Below are 17,095 nucleotides of genomic sequence, written 5' to 3'. Positions count from 1 at the left end.
TTTTAAGATGACAAGTGACGCCAAAGATCTCTTTGGAATAGAGAATTCTACAATTTTTTTTAAATATTATTTGGAAATAAAGTCCTCACTGGTATGCTTGTTGAATACAGTAACTGCTGCAAAATAAAAACAGGTCCAACACCAAATTTGGTGGAATTCTGAAAGTCCTAAGCACTGGAAATTTTAACCAGACTTTTATTTAAAAGTTGTTATCTGGCTTCTGCAAAAATTGGAAAACACAAGAAGTTTGGAAGCCTCTCTATCCGCTCCCCCACGATTGAAACCATTTGTGTGTGATCTTAGCTTAACTGTTCGCTAAAATCAAATTTTCCTTTTGAATGTTGGTGTTATTTTAAAATTTGAAAATTAGAAACAAACAATATAAACTAAACTGAACATAAAGCATACAAAAATCTTAAAAACTGGTTTTGTAAATTGATAAAGTTAGAAACTACAAATCATATCAAATTCAGCTATCACTGAATCAGTTACTCTATTGTTTTCAGAGCTCTAAGTAAATAATGCAAACATAGCCTTCCTACAGAGTTACAATCTAGCCCTCCACGGAATTAGAGTCTATAGTCGGACCAGAGGAAGTGGAGAGGAGAGGCAGAGAGAAATCAAATATATTTAACCCCAATTCATTTTTATTATTATTTTTGTAGGCAGGATTTCTGGAAGCTGACAATAACAAACCCAATGCTTTGATATATTACCTTATTTTAATTCTCAGAAAGCATATAGTACAAGTGCTAGCATTATGTTCATTTTATAGATGAGGAAACCAATGTTTATATTAGAAAACCTGTTTTTCCTAATTATGTGGAGGGTCTCTAAATCCCAGTTAGTTCTAAAATCAAAATTGTTATGGAGAGCGAAGGGACTCATCTCCTTACTGAAGTCTTTCTTGGTCCCTAAACCATATTGATAACTTTCTTACCTACACTCAGTGAACTAGTTGTTGACTTACTAGAGAAGAGGGTTATGGGAAAGCTAACTTCCACCACCTTGCCTGTCTACTGACTCATCTCCTTACTGAAGTCTTTCTTGGTCCCTAAACCATATTGATAACTTTCTTACCTATACTCAGTGAACTAGTTGTTGACTTACTAGAGAAGAGGGTTATGGGAAAGCTAACTTCCACCACCTTGCCTGTCTACTGTGGTGTTTGTGACCAAGTGATATTCACAGGGTCAAGTTTCCACTTTTCTTATCAGACATCACTCACGATAAAAGAGACATTCTTTAGTGTCCTTGCATTTTAATGAACCAACAGTGTTTGCATAAAGAATTAATAGTTTGAGGGACACCACCTTTGGTTGGGTCAGTTGACCTCTGCTAGAGGGTGCTGCCTGGGCCAGGGCCCATGTTTTGCTCATGGCACGGTGGTTGGGGGCTGTTTCTTCCCAGGAAAGAATTCCAAAGGCTCAAGCCTCTCACTGAGCTGAGGGCCAGAGCAGACAGAGTCCAAAGGGAAGACCTTTCCTTTTAATTTATCCATTTGGAGACAGTTCCTTTTTCTATTATACTAAAGCCTTGGATGAGCTGGCTGTGATCCTGAGTAGTTTTCAAATATTTCAGAGTTACACAAGGCAACATATAAAAATTCAAGAGATTTGTCTTTTCATACAGAGTCTTAACTAGACAGGAAAAAATAAAGCATTACATTGAACAAGTTACTCATCAGTCATTAAGTCAATTCTGTTCATGTATCTCAAAAAGTGTTCCTACTGAGATGGTATCTGACTTCAATTTGTACTATTAATGGAGGACAAAATGGCATGAACCCAAAGTGGACAGTAACTTGCTATAAAGATTACATTGAACAAAATCACTTTTAATAGTGCCTTGATCATGGTAGGTAGTCAATAAAATACTTTTTGAGTAATAAACAAATAAAGAAATAAAGAAATAGTTAAGGTGTTTAACTGTTAGAAGGAATTGCAGGTTAGGTTGTAGAATATCAATCCATTGAAAGTTTTTAAAAATGTAGGTGTCAAAAAACATTGATTGGACTCCTTTTATGTGCCAGGCACTGTCTAGGCCTTGGAAACTGAGTAATAAATGAGAACAGGTAATGAGACCCCTGCCCCCATAGAGTTGGGGGGAGGGGGGTGGTAAAAAGATAAACAATTAATGAAGATCCCAGGAGAAAAATGAAACAGGAAGGCAGACTGCAGGGTGCATGGAGGAGTGGCAGAGCCTTTAGTGAAGATGGACAAGGAAGGCCCCTCTCAAGGTCTGGCACAAAGACCTGAGGGATGAGAAGAGGAGGCAGCCTTGAAATACTGAACGGGGAAGGGTGTGGGGGGACACTCCACAGAGCGGCAGCCAGGGAGAGAGGCCCCAGGCTGGTAGAACCAAGCTGGGGCGGAGTGTGGCTTGTCCAGGAGATGGAAAGGAGGCCAGAGGAAGCAGGTGAATAGGGGGCAGCAGAGGACCAAGGTCAGGTTCACCGACAGGTGACTGGAGTAGGATCCTGCAGGTTAAGGAGCCTGACCGCCCCAGTAAATTGATAATCCTAAAACCAGAATCAAAGAGTGCATCACCCACAATGTCACTTAATATACTACAATCACGACAATCTGTCGGGGCCAGCGATCAGTCATCAGTTAGTCCTTAGCTGCAGATGTAGACCCAAGTTGTGCATAAAATCTGACCCGTCTGATTCACCATGCAAACCACCTTTACCTGGAGATGTTTGCTTCCTCATATGGGGACCACGTTCACATATTCAAACTCAAAAAAAAAAAGAGAAAGAGGGACAGAGTAGAACATTAGTTAATGGCTACTGTATTTTTAAAATAATATCTCATATTTCAGTATTACTTTAGCTATTTCATTATCATTTTTAAAATGAATGTATCCTACAAAAATGATTGTATAGTCCACCAGGAATAATAGTATCATTTTTTTTCTAGAATAATACTTTATGGGCTGAACCCAAGGACCTGCTTTTTTTTGTCCAGTTTTCTTCCTTTTTTTCTGCTCACTATATTGTTGAATGAGGTCAAGAGAAAAAAAAAATCATTAATATCTGTCAACTTCCTTTATAACCTTAAGAAAAAATCTTTGTATGATATCGCACAGACAGATTTTCAATTTCCTTGTGTAATAAACAGCTGCTTTAGGATTTGGGTGTAATTTAAAGGTTTAAAAAAATCACATTGAGATTGATGAATAAATCAGTCGTGAAGACAAAAACATTGATGTCTGTTGAAAATACCTCTCCAGACAGGCAGGAAATGAAATTAGTTCCCGGTAAAGTGTGGATGTGAGGATCACTGTTTGGTGGTGCTGCAGGCTTTTCTGGACTTGCTATGGTGGCACAACAAAACTGCTAGGCCTACAGAAATCTAATTAAAGAGCAAATGTCCCTTCTGACATCAAATTAATCTTTATCATGTTTCCTATTTTTATTTCAATCTGGCACCAGAAAATGAAATTTAAAATTCCAGGCATGTTACGAAACAGTTGGTGATTTTTCTCCTGAGCATTAAAATGCAAAATATTCAGTCTTGTTTAATTAGACTGCTAAGCAAACATTTTTCAAAAAATTTATATCATAATTATTGTTTCATATTTACATCAATAATAAAAATGAACTTAGCTCTGAGTTTGGCCTCAGCATCTCTTTGCATGTAGTATTCAGAAGAATGTTTCATTTTCTAAATTGAAAGTAAAATAATGTTAAATAATGTTAGTTTAGGCATTGCTTTTATTTTTTCTTGGCCTTTGGTTGTTTTGATATTAGTGTTCTTAAATTTAGACATTAAAGTCTAGTATTCAGAAGAATGTTTCATTTTCTAAATTGAAAGTAAAATAATGTTAAATAATGTTAGCTTAGGTGTTGCTTTTATTTTTTCTTGGCCTTTGGTTGTTTTGATATTAGTGTTCTTAAATTTAGACATTAAAGTCGGCTGAATGTTAAATCTGTGAACTTTGTAGATAACATAATTTTGGTTTTGTAAACTGAAATCATCCATTTACTCTTAAACTAATAACATAAATAATGTTTTCTAATATTTTCTCACCACCCTGAGGAACTACTAGTATTTTCACTGGATAGAAAAAAAAACAACGGTGGTTTCTGTTGTTTGTTTGTTCTGTTGGGTTTTTTGGGGGGGTTGGAAGGAAAGATGGGGTTTTTTCTAATATTTTCTCACCACCCTGAGGAACTACTAGTATTTTCACTGGATAGAAAAAAAACAACGGTGGTTTCTGTTGTTTGTTTGTTCTGTTGGGTTTTTGGGGGGCGTTGGAAGGAAAGATGGGGTTTTGTTGTTGTTGTTGTTGTTGGATTTTGTTTGTGGTTTTTTGTTTGTTTTTTGCTTTTTCGCATCTTTCTATACCTTCAACTAATTCAAGATATTTTTAACTACTCTTTTTTTGAGACTTGTTTACTTTTAGGTTACATTTTATCAATTGTGTAAAAATCCAATATGGAGAACTTTACATTAAAAAGAAAAGCCCTAGAATTTACACCTTTATATACACTGTGCCTTTCCAACATAGTATCAAACAGTCTGCACTAAACTTTATGTATTGAAAAACATGATTTATTGAACCACTTCTATGGGCTAGGCCCTGAGAATATCCAATAAGCACTTCAAACACTGTCTGATCTCAGGGTCCTTACGGCAGCCTTTATGATGGGGGCTTAATAAAGAAAGTCGATCCAGGCTCCTGTCTCTGGAAACTTTTCCTGCTCTTTGCCTAGTATCACCCTAGACACTAGGGAGAAAAGTCGAGAAATCTGGGCAATATTACAGAACCATGTTGTAATGAAGACATTTTAATGACGCTGGTGAGATGCTTTCATGATGGAAACCTGGGATGGTCTAGAGAAAGAGGAATTCAGCCTGGATAAAAGGACTGGAGATGCAACAGCCAGATAGACCCCTTACTTTCACCTTACCATTCTGGAAGACATTTATAGCTTGAGCTGCAGGTGGTGTGTGCACAGACAAACTTATTTCCCACAAGCCAGTTGTTAACTTAGGAAATGTTCTGTTCCTTCTAGTCTGTGTGAGGTCAAATAACCAGTCTGGGTGAATTCTCCGCTTTTCAATTATTTGTTTCCAATCATTCAAAGTTTTGTGTTTCTCCACAGTTTGGGTGGGAGCCAGTGTGGACATTGGCTTGAAGTCTTTATCATTTGAGTAGAAAATAATTAATATCGTAAAGCCAATATTGAGAACTGAGGACATTTTATAATAGGTGTCTTCAAGTCTTTACAAAGGGAAACGCAAACATGAATAAAAGTCAAAGGAAATATCCTTAGTTAAAAATCAATCCTCTGATCATCCTGATGAATTAAAAAAAAGTAAAAACTCAACAATGGTCTGCATTCAAAAAAAGCTTCCTGAAAGTAAATAGAGAACAGTTCGTTTTTAAATCTCCTGATTTTTCAGTGCTTAAAAACCATGGATGGAATCTGCTGCAGAGACAACCATGAGATTAATTAAGTTGCTTTTTCGGTCATTTCCAGCAAAGCTTACATATGCTGCTCTTGAATTCACCAGATAAGCTAAAAATAAATCTTAGCATATTATACTTTTTGTTTACCAGATATAGCTATATACTTCAAAGATTCTGTTCTTGAATTTTTAATAGCTTTGTTAGGATTAAAAGTCAACACTTCACTATACTAGTGTATTAAAAAAGAATCTTCCTGAAGTCTGCTTATTGTTTGCTAGTTAATAGACTTTTCAATTAAAAAATATTTGCTCTGTGTTACACTTTTCCCTGTCTGTGTTTTCCAATGGCAAGTTGTTTTGAATCTCTTCCCCTATATTATTTCAACAATTATTAAAAAGCTTTGGTTGAAATTTTTTAGCTGAGAGAGAAATACAAATGAAAGAAGAAGCAGATGGTCCCTTTGTGACTGAATGAAGAAAAAGGGTTTTGAGAACAATATGTGAATAGGTGTAGTCTAATAAAACACTCAGCCACCTGCTGCCTGAATCCTTCAAAAAAGATTCTGTTGCATATTCTGGGGATTAACTATTAATGTATCCTTAGATTTGATAGAAAACATAAACTTTGAGGGTCTAGGCCCTTTCTCTCTTTGTTTTGACTGAGTTGGCTTCTCTCTATTTTAAATTGCTTCTCAATTCAATTTATCTGCTCAAGAGTACAATTGAAGGTTTTCTGACACACAGTTAAATGAAGGAAAGGTAGGGAGAATCGGGTTGTGAGCATTTCTTTTCTACCTTTAAGTTTGCTGGACTCTTCTGATAGGTCTTTCCTGAGACAGAGCAAGAAGACCTAGTGTGTTTGCAAAGAATGGATAAATATTTAGATGCTTTTCTTCTTAAAAAGACAATTTGATCCTTATTCACAGATTTGCTTTCCCTTTCAGGGATTTACTCTCCAACCCGACTATCAGACTATTATCAATCCTACATCTACAGCTGCACAAGTTGTCACCCAAGCAATGGAGTATGTGCGATCGGGGTGCAGAAACCCTCCCCCCCAGCCCGTGGACTGGAACGACTACTGCAGTAGTGGGTAAGCAGCCAGTCATCGCCACCTCGTGGTGGACAGCGCTCAGAGCATTCGTGCCATACCCTGCTCCCGTGTTGACGGTCTGTTTGTTCTACCTGCTTTCAGAAACATGATTGGGGATGGTTCCACGTTTATGAAATCAGAACACACCACTTTAGAAATTTTTAAGCAGTCTTCTAGCCCTCCCAAGAATAAATGCCTTTAGATCGCTGTTCATTTCAGATATAGGTTAACTAACTGTGTACTTCCTCCGTGCATAGTTCTGTGCCTCAATCTACGGCAGATAATTGAAAGCCATTCAGCCCCCATTGTCACCTGTAGCGCAGGCTGTCTTGTAATGAGGAATTGTTTGTCTGTTTTCTCTGCCTACAGGGGCATGCAGAGGGACAAAGCACTGTACCTTACCTGAAAATCAGAACACCTCTTCTTTCCACTGAAGAATTCAGGGAAGTCTTTTCACCGTGGATTGCTTTGTGCAGTCAAGGCAGTTCTCCATTGTATTAGAAAATACAAGTTGCTAAGCACCTAGGACCATTTGAGCTTGTGGGTCCCCCACTCTGGAAGAGATAGTTATGCTTCTTTATTATTTTTTTAATCCTTTATGGACATTGTTCCTCTTCTTCCCTGAAGGAAATTTGGACCGTTCAGATTTTATGTTGGTTTTTTGCTGTGAAGTGCTGCGCTCTAGTAACTGCCTTAGCAACTATAGATGTCTTGGATAAAAGTCCTGGATTTTCCATTGCTTTTCATAATGGGTGTTTATATGAAACTACTAAAGACTTTTTAAATGGCTTGATGTAGCAGTCATAGCAAGTTTGTAAATAGCATCTATGTTACACTCTCCTAGAGTATAAAATGTGAATGTTTTTGTAGCTAAATTGTAACTTGAAACTGGCTCATTCCAGTTTATTGATTTCACAATAGGGGTTAAATTGGCAAACATTCATATTTTTACTTCATTTTTAAAGCAACTGACTAATAGTTCTATATTTTCAAAATATTTGGGGGAAAAAAAAGTATTCCCAAATGATTTTAATTTAAAGACAAATTGGCTTTGTCTCATTGACCAGACAAAAAGAAACTAGTGTTAACAGAAGCGCAAACACATTTATTTTGTACTGCAGAAAAATTGCTTTTTTGTATCACTTTTTGTGTAATGGTTAGTAAATGTCATTTAAGTCCTTTTATGTATAAAACTGCCAAATGCTTACCTGGTATTTTATTAGATGCAGAAACAGATTGGAACCAGCTAAATTATAACCTTTACTCTGGTATTATTGTTTCTTCATACTGTGTCTGTATTTAATCTTTTTTTTATGGAACCTGTTGCGCCTATTTATGAAATAATAAATATAGGTGTTTGTAAGTAAATTTGTTAGTATTTGAAAGAAGTTTCTTTGATGTCTTAACTTTTGCTGGTGAAAAAAAAAGAAATTCACGCTTGGTGTGAATACTTTATTATTTAGTTTTTACAGTGATATGAATAAAGCCAGACCTGCTTTTCATTTAGCAGCTCATTAAAGTAACCAATTCTTATTTTGCATTTCTTTGGTTGATGTAAACAAAAAAAACTATTATATTTAAGAACTTTCTTTCTTCGTACAATATATCAGAGAATCACCCCCAAATTTACTCAAGCTCCAAGACTAAACGGACATGTCCTTCATGGTTGTTTCTTGGTTATCAGCTGGTTTTAGTCAAGTCTGACACCTCCCTGCCCCTCCCCCCCCCATTAAAGTTGAACATATCAGAATTCCTCAAGCTGCATGCTTTTCACAAAATCCAGAAAACATTTAAGAATTGAACTAGGGGTGGGAGGAAGTAAAGGGAAACATACTGTCAAGAATATATCTAAAAATGAAAAGTGAGTAACAGACAGCACAAGAGACAGGGAAACCCTTCCAAATTTGAAAGCTGCTGATAGAAATTGAGATTCTTGCTGTCTTTTGGCCTCCTGAACTAGGGGTGGGAGGAAGTAAAGGGAAACATACTGTCAAGAATATATCTAAAAATGAAAGGTGAGTAACAGACAGCACAAGAGACAGGGAAACCCTTCCAAATTTGAAAGCTGCTGATAGAAATTGAGATTCTTGCTGTCTTTTGGCCTCCGTGAGCTACTTCTCTTTCCAGAATTCCTGGGTCTTCCAAGAGAATTCCAAGGATACTAGAGGTGTGCTAGGGTACCAAAAACAATAAGAATCTGGCAGAGGGTTTGCCTAGCTTTTGCATCAAAAAGAACTAGCACATGACTCCCTTATAATGGTTTGCATCAAGAAAGTTAATCTGGTTGGAAATCAAGAGAATGGTTGATGTCTCTTTGGTGGACTGTGTGAAATAAATTTAGCAATTTAACTAACTACAAATATGTGCATCATGTAATCCAGTCAGAATTAAAAAGACAAAAGGTATGCTTTCTTTGGAATGATTTTAGGCATTGTACAACCTTGAATCACTTGAGCATGTAATAACTAATAAATAATGCAGATCCAATGTGATTATTAAAATGACTGTAGCTGAGAGCTCTAATTTTCCTGTCTTGAAACTGTATAAGAACTCCTGTGATTAAGTTCACAGTTTATTGTTTGTCTGTTTAGTATTTTAGAAATATACCAGCACTACTAATTAACTAATGTCTTTTATTTATTATATTATGATAGTAAATTTTTCACTTGCATTGTCTACACTGAGAAGGTTCATTACTGGGATGAGAACCAGCAGCTTTGACTTTGACAGGTGGTTTGTACAAGGAAAGTGCTATGTTGTTTACAGCTTTTCTAGAGCAGCTGTGCAGCCAGGGTAGAGGAGAGTGTTGAAAGTCAATACCAAATACAGTAAAAACAAATGTAAATAAAAGAAACTACATCATCAATAAAAACTCTTACCATGCGTGACCGTATTCTATTTGGTGATCCATCAGTCTCTAAAGGACAGATCCAGGCAGATGAGAAATCCCAAATAGATTTCATGGCAAAAGTGTCTGGGCACAGTAGGGATCAACGGCTGCTGTGGCCACAGACTTTCTTTCCTGGGATTCTGAGATGCCCTCTTAACAACCTGAGGCTCTACGACAGTGAGCTGTTGCCTAAGGAATCCGCCACCTTTAAGGAAGCTGGAATACAGCCTGGGCTTGTAGCTCAGAGGAAAGTAGGGGAGGGAGTGGTAAACGCACTCCAAAGAATTCTGGACCTCAGTTAAAGTCCATCCAAGAGAAGCAGCAATAATAACACAAAATACCTTTACCAACATACCAAAATCAATTAGAAAAAGAAACAATTGCGTGACAGTAGATAGGAGCGGGTTGAGTTGTGTCTCTCACACACTCAAGAAAGAATAATCCAAAATCCCAATTCCTATGGAAATATGGATGAGTTGACAACAGAAAAATGAGTCAAATAATAACTCCCAGTTAATCAAATCAGTGAACAGAGCTGAAAATGAAGATGGTCTCTGTGATTATTTTTGACTTTTGTCTTAAAGGCAAAGAGCGCCATCTGAATGCGACATGAGCAGCTATAGAAAGCCACTACTATCAGAAGCAGTGTTTCCTGGCCCATGTTGATTACGAAGAAATGTTTAAAACTTATGAATGCTAAATTTAAAATCAGCATATCAACAGCCAATCTCCTTTTTCCGTGTATCTCTTGCCCTCTGCAAAAGAGTTGTTCCACTCATCTGAAAGGTTATTAAACTGAACCATATGAAATTGCCAATACTTGACCCTTTCTCCTACCAAAATGGTCATTTCATATGGTTGCACCAAAAGGTGTAGGAGCTAGAGACAACGAGGTTTGGGCTGAAACTTTAGATATAATTTCAAATGGAATTAGAAGTACTTTTAAGAGTTCTAGGAGAAAATACTCAAGGAAGTATCATTTGTTTGCAAGGTACCCCACTTAGAATCACTTCTAGACAGCTACATTGTATTAAACAAAGAATATTTTAAATTACCAGATTCCAGTAAATCCCAATAACCATCTTTATTTCTTTGTTACAGAAAAAAATGTACGTGAAAATTTGTAATAAATAAGTTATCTGCCTGAGCATGAAAGTTTTTGCTACACATAGACGTGCTCATAATATTCATTTGTTGAACAGGGATTTAACTTGAATTTTCTTATTCCACTCAGAACTCATTTTAAAGTAAATATAGAAACAGAAAAATTCATCTCTCTTGCTGATAAACACTCAAATAGTGGTAAGGCAAGGTAGAAAATCCATATCACAAGTTTAACCCCTAAATATCTATTACATTGAGCCACCCTTCCACTTAATGGGTGAATTCATGTGACTTACCCTCAGTACAAAGATATTTTTGTCTCCCTGAAATTGAACAATTCCTCACCTCCAAAAGAACTTGGAATGTCATAGCACATAGTAGGTGCACAATAAATTAATGACTTAAGGAAAGATCATCAAAACATCACTAATATCCTCAACAGGGATTGTATGATGTTTCCTTGATGATTTAAAAGCTCCTTAAATATAGAAGGGAATTAAATATCACAGGCAAGCATTAGAAGGCGAAGAGGATGGAAATGTCTCATTAAGAAACCTAAGGTGACAAAAAGATTGAAAGAATGAATTTCAAAATGAGTCATGCCATATTTTTTTTGGCCTACATAATTGAACAAGAGTTTTCTAGTTGTGACAAAAGTAAAAGATATAATACACGTTAGTCACATCGAGAAAATAAGCAAGAAAGAAAAAGGTGCTAGACAAGTAGGAGTGTTGAGCTACAGAGAGAAATTGCAGGAGCCCTAACTTAAGACATTGATGAGCAGGATACCAAACTGTTTTTCTAGTTTCCAATGTTAGTTTGACTTGGGGAAGCAAGGAAAAGACTGTATTTCTTGGACTCTACCTAAATTACACCAGGGTAAGAAGAAACGGTCTTATTTTTTAAGATTCTCAAAGGAGATTTTCCTACTTTTATTTGGAACCATTTTCCAGCGTGGAAGAAGCTTTTCTAACAAAGAAGTCTCCAGATCTTTACACAAGACTATTGCTTGGAGAGAGGGCGTGGGGAGCCTCCTAACCTCAGGAACCACAAAGAAGGAAGCCTGGGAGTAGCAGAAGCGGTAACTTCAGAACCAGATTAGACACACTTGGCAATCTGCGGGTATACAAGGAGCTCAGACTTTGCCTTCTCGTTTCGTACTTAGCCAACATCTTGTCATTTGCATCGAGCATCAGACTGCACTGTAGTAGATGGGAAGAAGGGAGGACGAAGTTCTCACTCCTGGATGGGAAACTACTGAGAACAATGACGTGTTATATTTCAGCATGGTCAGAGCTGTGCCTAATTAAAGCAGCCCAGCAGCATGAATCGTTTTACATTTTATCAACAGCTTACTAGCAAAGATATTTGAAAGTGAAATTTCATCCACACTGACATGAAGCCAGGAAAAAAAAAAGTGACCAGAAAATAAAATGGAAAGACTTACAATTCTATAGAGAAAACAAAAATATCATTCTAACGAAAAACTATGCACCCAACTACAGTGTTTTAAAGTCTGGAGCATCCCTGTTTGACAATTGTGTGTTTACAATAAGCCCAAACATAATTGCTCTGATGGGCTGTCAGGGAAAAGATTAATTTGGCAGAGATTAGTATTGACTTGCTGTTTATTAAGGCTTTTAAACAGCTGTATCTGGCAGCATTCCTGTAAGTGGCTGTCATATCTGAAAATCAGCCTCACACCCTGGTGCTCGCCAGCTGTTACTAAACAATCTTCTACCACTTTGAATGTCTTTCTCCAGGCCAAACAGCAAGAGCAAACTATTGCCAAATGAGCCTTTTTCTCCTCCTGTCGCATTTTTTGTTGGTGGGGGTGGGGAGCTTCTACATACTGAAATGTCAGCTCATGCCTGATGGCTTAGCTGATAAGTGCCGGAAGCCAGTAGGTGGTTTAGGGTGCTAGATGAATATATGCCCCACATAGAGAGAAGCAGTGCTGTTAGTCACCTCACACAAGACAAAAAAAAAACCCACAGCTTGCAACTGTTGTAGGCAAAAGGTTTTAAAGACAGTTAGAAAGTGGTGATCAAAGGTTTGGAGCCATTGGAATTCCAAAATTAATGGGTTTTTTTGCCTCAGGCTGGGCACGTGCCCTATCCACCGTCTCACTGGAAAAAGACCCAACGGTGGGACGTGGGGAAAAAATTCAGTAGTGGCCATGAATCATTAACATGGGAACTGGGGTTTCTCCCTAAAACTCTCAAAAAGGACAAGCCCCTGGGTAAAACAGGCACCTCTCTTTTTGATTCGGGGGAAACAAGAATAAAACAGGTTTGGATGTTTTGAAGTCTGTAAGAGAAAGGGCAGATTGAGTTTTGTACTGGAATAAGATCCAGTAGTTTCAAATCCAAGTACAGTTGTAAAGGCAATGGAAAGAATAACATTCCAATGTAGTTAAACATCAGACTACAAAGGGCCCAGTGTTGTGGTGGAAGTCACATTAGCCTTCCCAATAAGACTACTTTTGGGGGGATTCATCTCAACCTTTTCACATTGCATCAGGCTAGAGAATAAGTTATCAGAGCAGACGTGAAAGGACATTGTCATCTCTTAACACTTTCTCTGCTGGCACTTTCCATTACTAGGAGTGGGGGTGGCCTAGGAGCTGATCTTTCTGGAAGGACATTTCAAGCAGATGTTTGCCAAAGTTTAACCTCCACATAACTGTTTCAAAGTCTTTGCTATTGATGCAGCCTGATGCTTGACATTTCAATTGGGATCAAATCCAGCCAGTTTCCAAGGTATAGACAACAATCCATGGGTTTATTGAACTAGCCTTTTCCACATATGAAAATAGCCTGCACTTTTATCCTGCTAGATTTATCTTTGAGAGGACTGTCCATTTTTCCAGCCTTAGGAAAATCCTCTGAATTCATCTCTACATAAACTGTAACCAATTCTGTAAAGTGTTTTATATCTTGCTTTTTTTTAAATCAAGGTAGACCCACAGAAACCTAAATCTGGTCTTGGCAAGAGTTTCTTTCATACGAGTAGAAAGGAAGAATGGTATATCTAAATGAAACTGCAATTTCTGGGTAATATTACAAAATGCACATATCTACAAAGCCATTCTAGCTGTTGGGTTGGGTCATTTTTAACACCCAGTTCATGATATGGTTTCAATAGACTGACATAACAGAGGTGACAGTCCTTTACAGCACTAAGTCCCAGGTGCTTAGATGGGTTTTTCTCTCCTCTCTTGCTTTTTCTTTCTTTCCTTACAGGAAAAAGAATCTGCTACTTTTTATCAGTTTTATACCAGTGTCCTGAAATGCTTCTGGTCGTGCATTCTCAGAGCATTTACCTTCAGCACGTGGACAGCTGGAGGAGCCAGGCTGCCGCGGTCAACATAAGTTGGCTTCAGTTCATTTTGCTGATTACTTTGTTAATTCCCAGATAAATGGAGAGAGACCCCGTTTTCTCTCCTCCCCCTCTCCTTTCTAATGCAGAGTGATCCAAAGTCTCTAAGGACTTTTCCATATGACTTCCCATTTCACACCACAGATGGTTTAGATAAAAACTATTAGTTTCATTTATTCAAACAGCTTCATTTCACCAAAATGAGCTTATTTTTAGCATTTTGCCTAAAGGTTTGTTTGCACATTTTTGTAGATGTAAAGGAGTTTTGCTGATGTCTCAGGCTTTAATCAGCATCGGTTCTGCCACCCAACAAGCTTTGGACTAGAGTGGAGCTAATGAGTCCTCTAAGAGGGAATTTACTTGTTTAAAAAATGACATGAGAATTGCTTTACAAAGTTGATTTATGTATATTTTCATATAACCTTTAAGTGTTTGCATTTGTCTGTGAGGTTAGTTTTGATCATTTCAATTTCAGCATGAGTACTGTAAATGCTCTGTCAAACGTAATGATGCCAGCTCTTTATCTTAGTTTTATCTTGATGTCATTACTTTGGAGAATATTTCCATTTGGACAACATTCCACACTGGAAAAAAAAGAAGAAGAAGAAAAAGAAAACTCTTCAGAGACTACATGTGTGAAAGAAAGTGCAAATAAACGAGTCAAAACACTTCACCCACTTTGGGCTGATATGTAGAGTCAGTGTAAACTGCCTGCTAGATGTTACCTTATGTTCAGTTCCTGTGTTAACACAAGAAGAAAAAAGTGTCTCTAAGTTATTTAAAGATTAAAATGGCAAGTAGAAGTATTTAATAATTGACTCGTGACCCACAACAAGTACTATATAGTGTGTGAAAACTTGACTGATTTCTCAAAACAGTAGATGATGCAAATCATCCAAGCTGGCTTCTAACTCCAATTCCTCCTTACATCTATGGGAATATTTTTGACACTGTTTTCCCTAGAGGTGTCCTGTGCACCTGTTGGCTCAATAGTCTTAGTGGTGAAGGAGATGAAAAGACTCTCCCCTTCCCCCATTGTTTCCCCTTCAGTTACTCAGTGGCCCTCAAGACTTCCCATTCCTTCAGGGATTTTAAAGGCACTGAGTATTGATGTCATGGGCGGTCAACCTAGAGCATGTCAGCTGACTTTTCTGACCACCAGATTCTCAATGAGCTCTTCTAATTATTTCTTTAACCCACCCAGATATAAGCATAACCATCCATCCCCAGTGTAATGGACACAGTCATTTTCACTGGCTGACCATACTTGTAGCCTACACGCATGAATCTGAAAGTGGTATACAGGAGTTATAAACTAATGCTGTATTTCTCAAACTTTAATGTATTAAAAATATATTCCCAGGCTCCATTTCCAAATAATCTAATATAGTTAGTCTGTAGAGATGCCCTAGCATCTGCACTTTTATGGTCACCCCAAAAGATTTCACCATAGGTGCCCACAGACCAGTTAGATAAGGGGTGGTCAGGCTGATCTTGCCATCAATTTTGAAGACTCAGACACCCTCTGTTGCCAATGCCCAGAGTTGATACCGACTTGAGAAATTAGCTTCTGATCATCAAAACACACCCAGCGAACGTATCTGTAGATTATCTGATTACAGCTCTTAACCAGTTTGTTTGTCCCATATGACAAGAACTCTAGAGGAAGATAGACCGGGACTTGGCACAGTGCTCAACGCTACTGTCTTTCCTGTCACCCTGAGCAGGCATTCACCTTCGTCCTTGTTGCCCCATATAGTGTCTGAGAAGGAAGAAGAAAGAAGGACAAGAAGGAAGAGTGAAAAGGAGCGATGTCTATCAGGAAACCACGAACTTTCCTGGAGATCCCCAACACACTTCCACTTATCCCTCATTGGCCAGACGTGACTCACACGCCCTCCCTGGCTACTCGTTGCCCCTTGAATAAAACCAGAGTTCTATTGGCAAGGACGACGGAGAGAACGGGTATCTCCATTACAATTAGCAGTGTCCAGCACATCAACTTTCACTCATTCAGCAGAGGTCTTTTTTGTTGCACCAGCACTGACTTTGCTCTTGAAAAATACCCACAATGGTTCCTGATTGCCAGTTCCATGTGACGTGTATTCTGCATTCATCTTCCTTGTTTTCTCTGCTGCTTTTGATGATACAGACATCCTCTCCCAAACCTCTCTCTGCAGTCTTACCTCTCCCAAATACTAAACCATTGTTCCACTGACCGCGGACGAACAACTCTATTCCATGCCTCATAAGCAATGGACATCAAGTTTCCTAACCCAAATTCATGACCTTCCAATAGACTTGTCCCTCTTCCCTAACTCCCTTTCTTGGGGAATAGCATCATGACCTCCCAAGCTAGGATTCTTCATAGGTCCTCAACCCTTCCACCCTTTCATCCCTCACAAAGATAGGGTCATTGGGGTGGACAATGCTAAATCCTGGTTAGCTCTCAAATTTTCTGAGTTACTTTACATCCATTTCTCCCTCACAACCTTAATTCAATTTCTCTACATTCTCCTCTGGAATATCACAGCAGTAACCTAAGTGGTCTCGAATTGACAGACAACTGTTTGTTTCTTCTTTATAACGCAGATTTAATATTATAATGCCCTCATTTTTAAAACTCCCATGGCTCCTCCTTTGCTTATAAGGTTAAAATTCAAACAGCTGAGCCTGGTGTATACAACCACACAACATGTGGCACCAATCTACCTTACTTTCTACTCTTCCTCAATTTTCCTCCCAAGATGCTAAAATCTGGCTACCAAATTCCTTGCCAGTCCCAGCCACACTGGAAGATTGGGCTCTACACCTCGTAATTAGTCTTTCCAGAGCCTTCTCCTTTCTGAAGACTTCTCCCCTTCTCAGTAAATTTAACATTCTTTTTTCGCTATTTCCACAGTACTTTGTTCTGCTCTTGGAGGAACATTTTTTAAAGTATTGCATTTTCTTATGTGTTTACTTCCTGACTACACCGGGATTTCTTTAGGTCCTATTCAGTTTGTGATCATTCCAGCACCTCTAAGTACAGCGCCAGGTAAACATGTGTAATAAATAAGTGTTGAATGATGAATAGTGCATTTTATTCTTCCAGACAAAATCTCACAAGCGTGATAGTCCCCTAGACCAAGAGATGTAGGAAATCATCATCCTGTGGACCCCTTTCCTGAAAGCAATGAAGATACCAAATTCTTTGTACAATTACAA

General features: G+C 38.0%; 1 protein-coding gene across 1 annotated transcript in view; it reads left to right on the top strand.

Moving 5' to 3' along the window:
- TOX (thymocyte selection-associated high mobility group box) overlaps positions 1-8,040 on the top strand; it is a 327,015-nt gene extending 318,975 nt beyond the window's left edge. Inside the window, exons 8-9 of the mRNA XM_008566948.1 lie at positions 6,365-6,513; positions 6,883-8,040. Coding sequence (XP_008565170.1) covers positions 6,365-6,513; positions 6,883-6,919 — 186 coding nt within the window. The 3' untranslated portion in view covers positions 6,920-8,040. The remainder of the gene's footprint in view (positions 1-6,364; positions 6,514-6,882) is intronic.
- Positions 8,041-17,095: the final 9,055 nt, after the last annotated feature.

This window comes from Galeopterus variegatus, unplaced genomic scaffold, assembly GCF_000696425.1.
Source record: "Galeopterus variegatus unplaced genomic scaffold, G_variegatus-3.0.2 Scaffold280, whole genome shotgun sequence".
In the NCBI taxonomy this organism is placed as follows: Eukaryota; Metazoa; Chordata; class Mammalia; order Dermoptera; family Cynocephalidae; genus Galeopterus; species Galeopterus variegatus.
The sequence above is the reverse complement of the archived record's forward strand: the minus strand, read 5'-3'. Positions and strand labels throughout refer to the sequence as shown.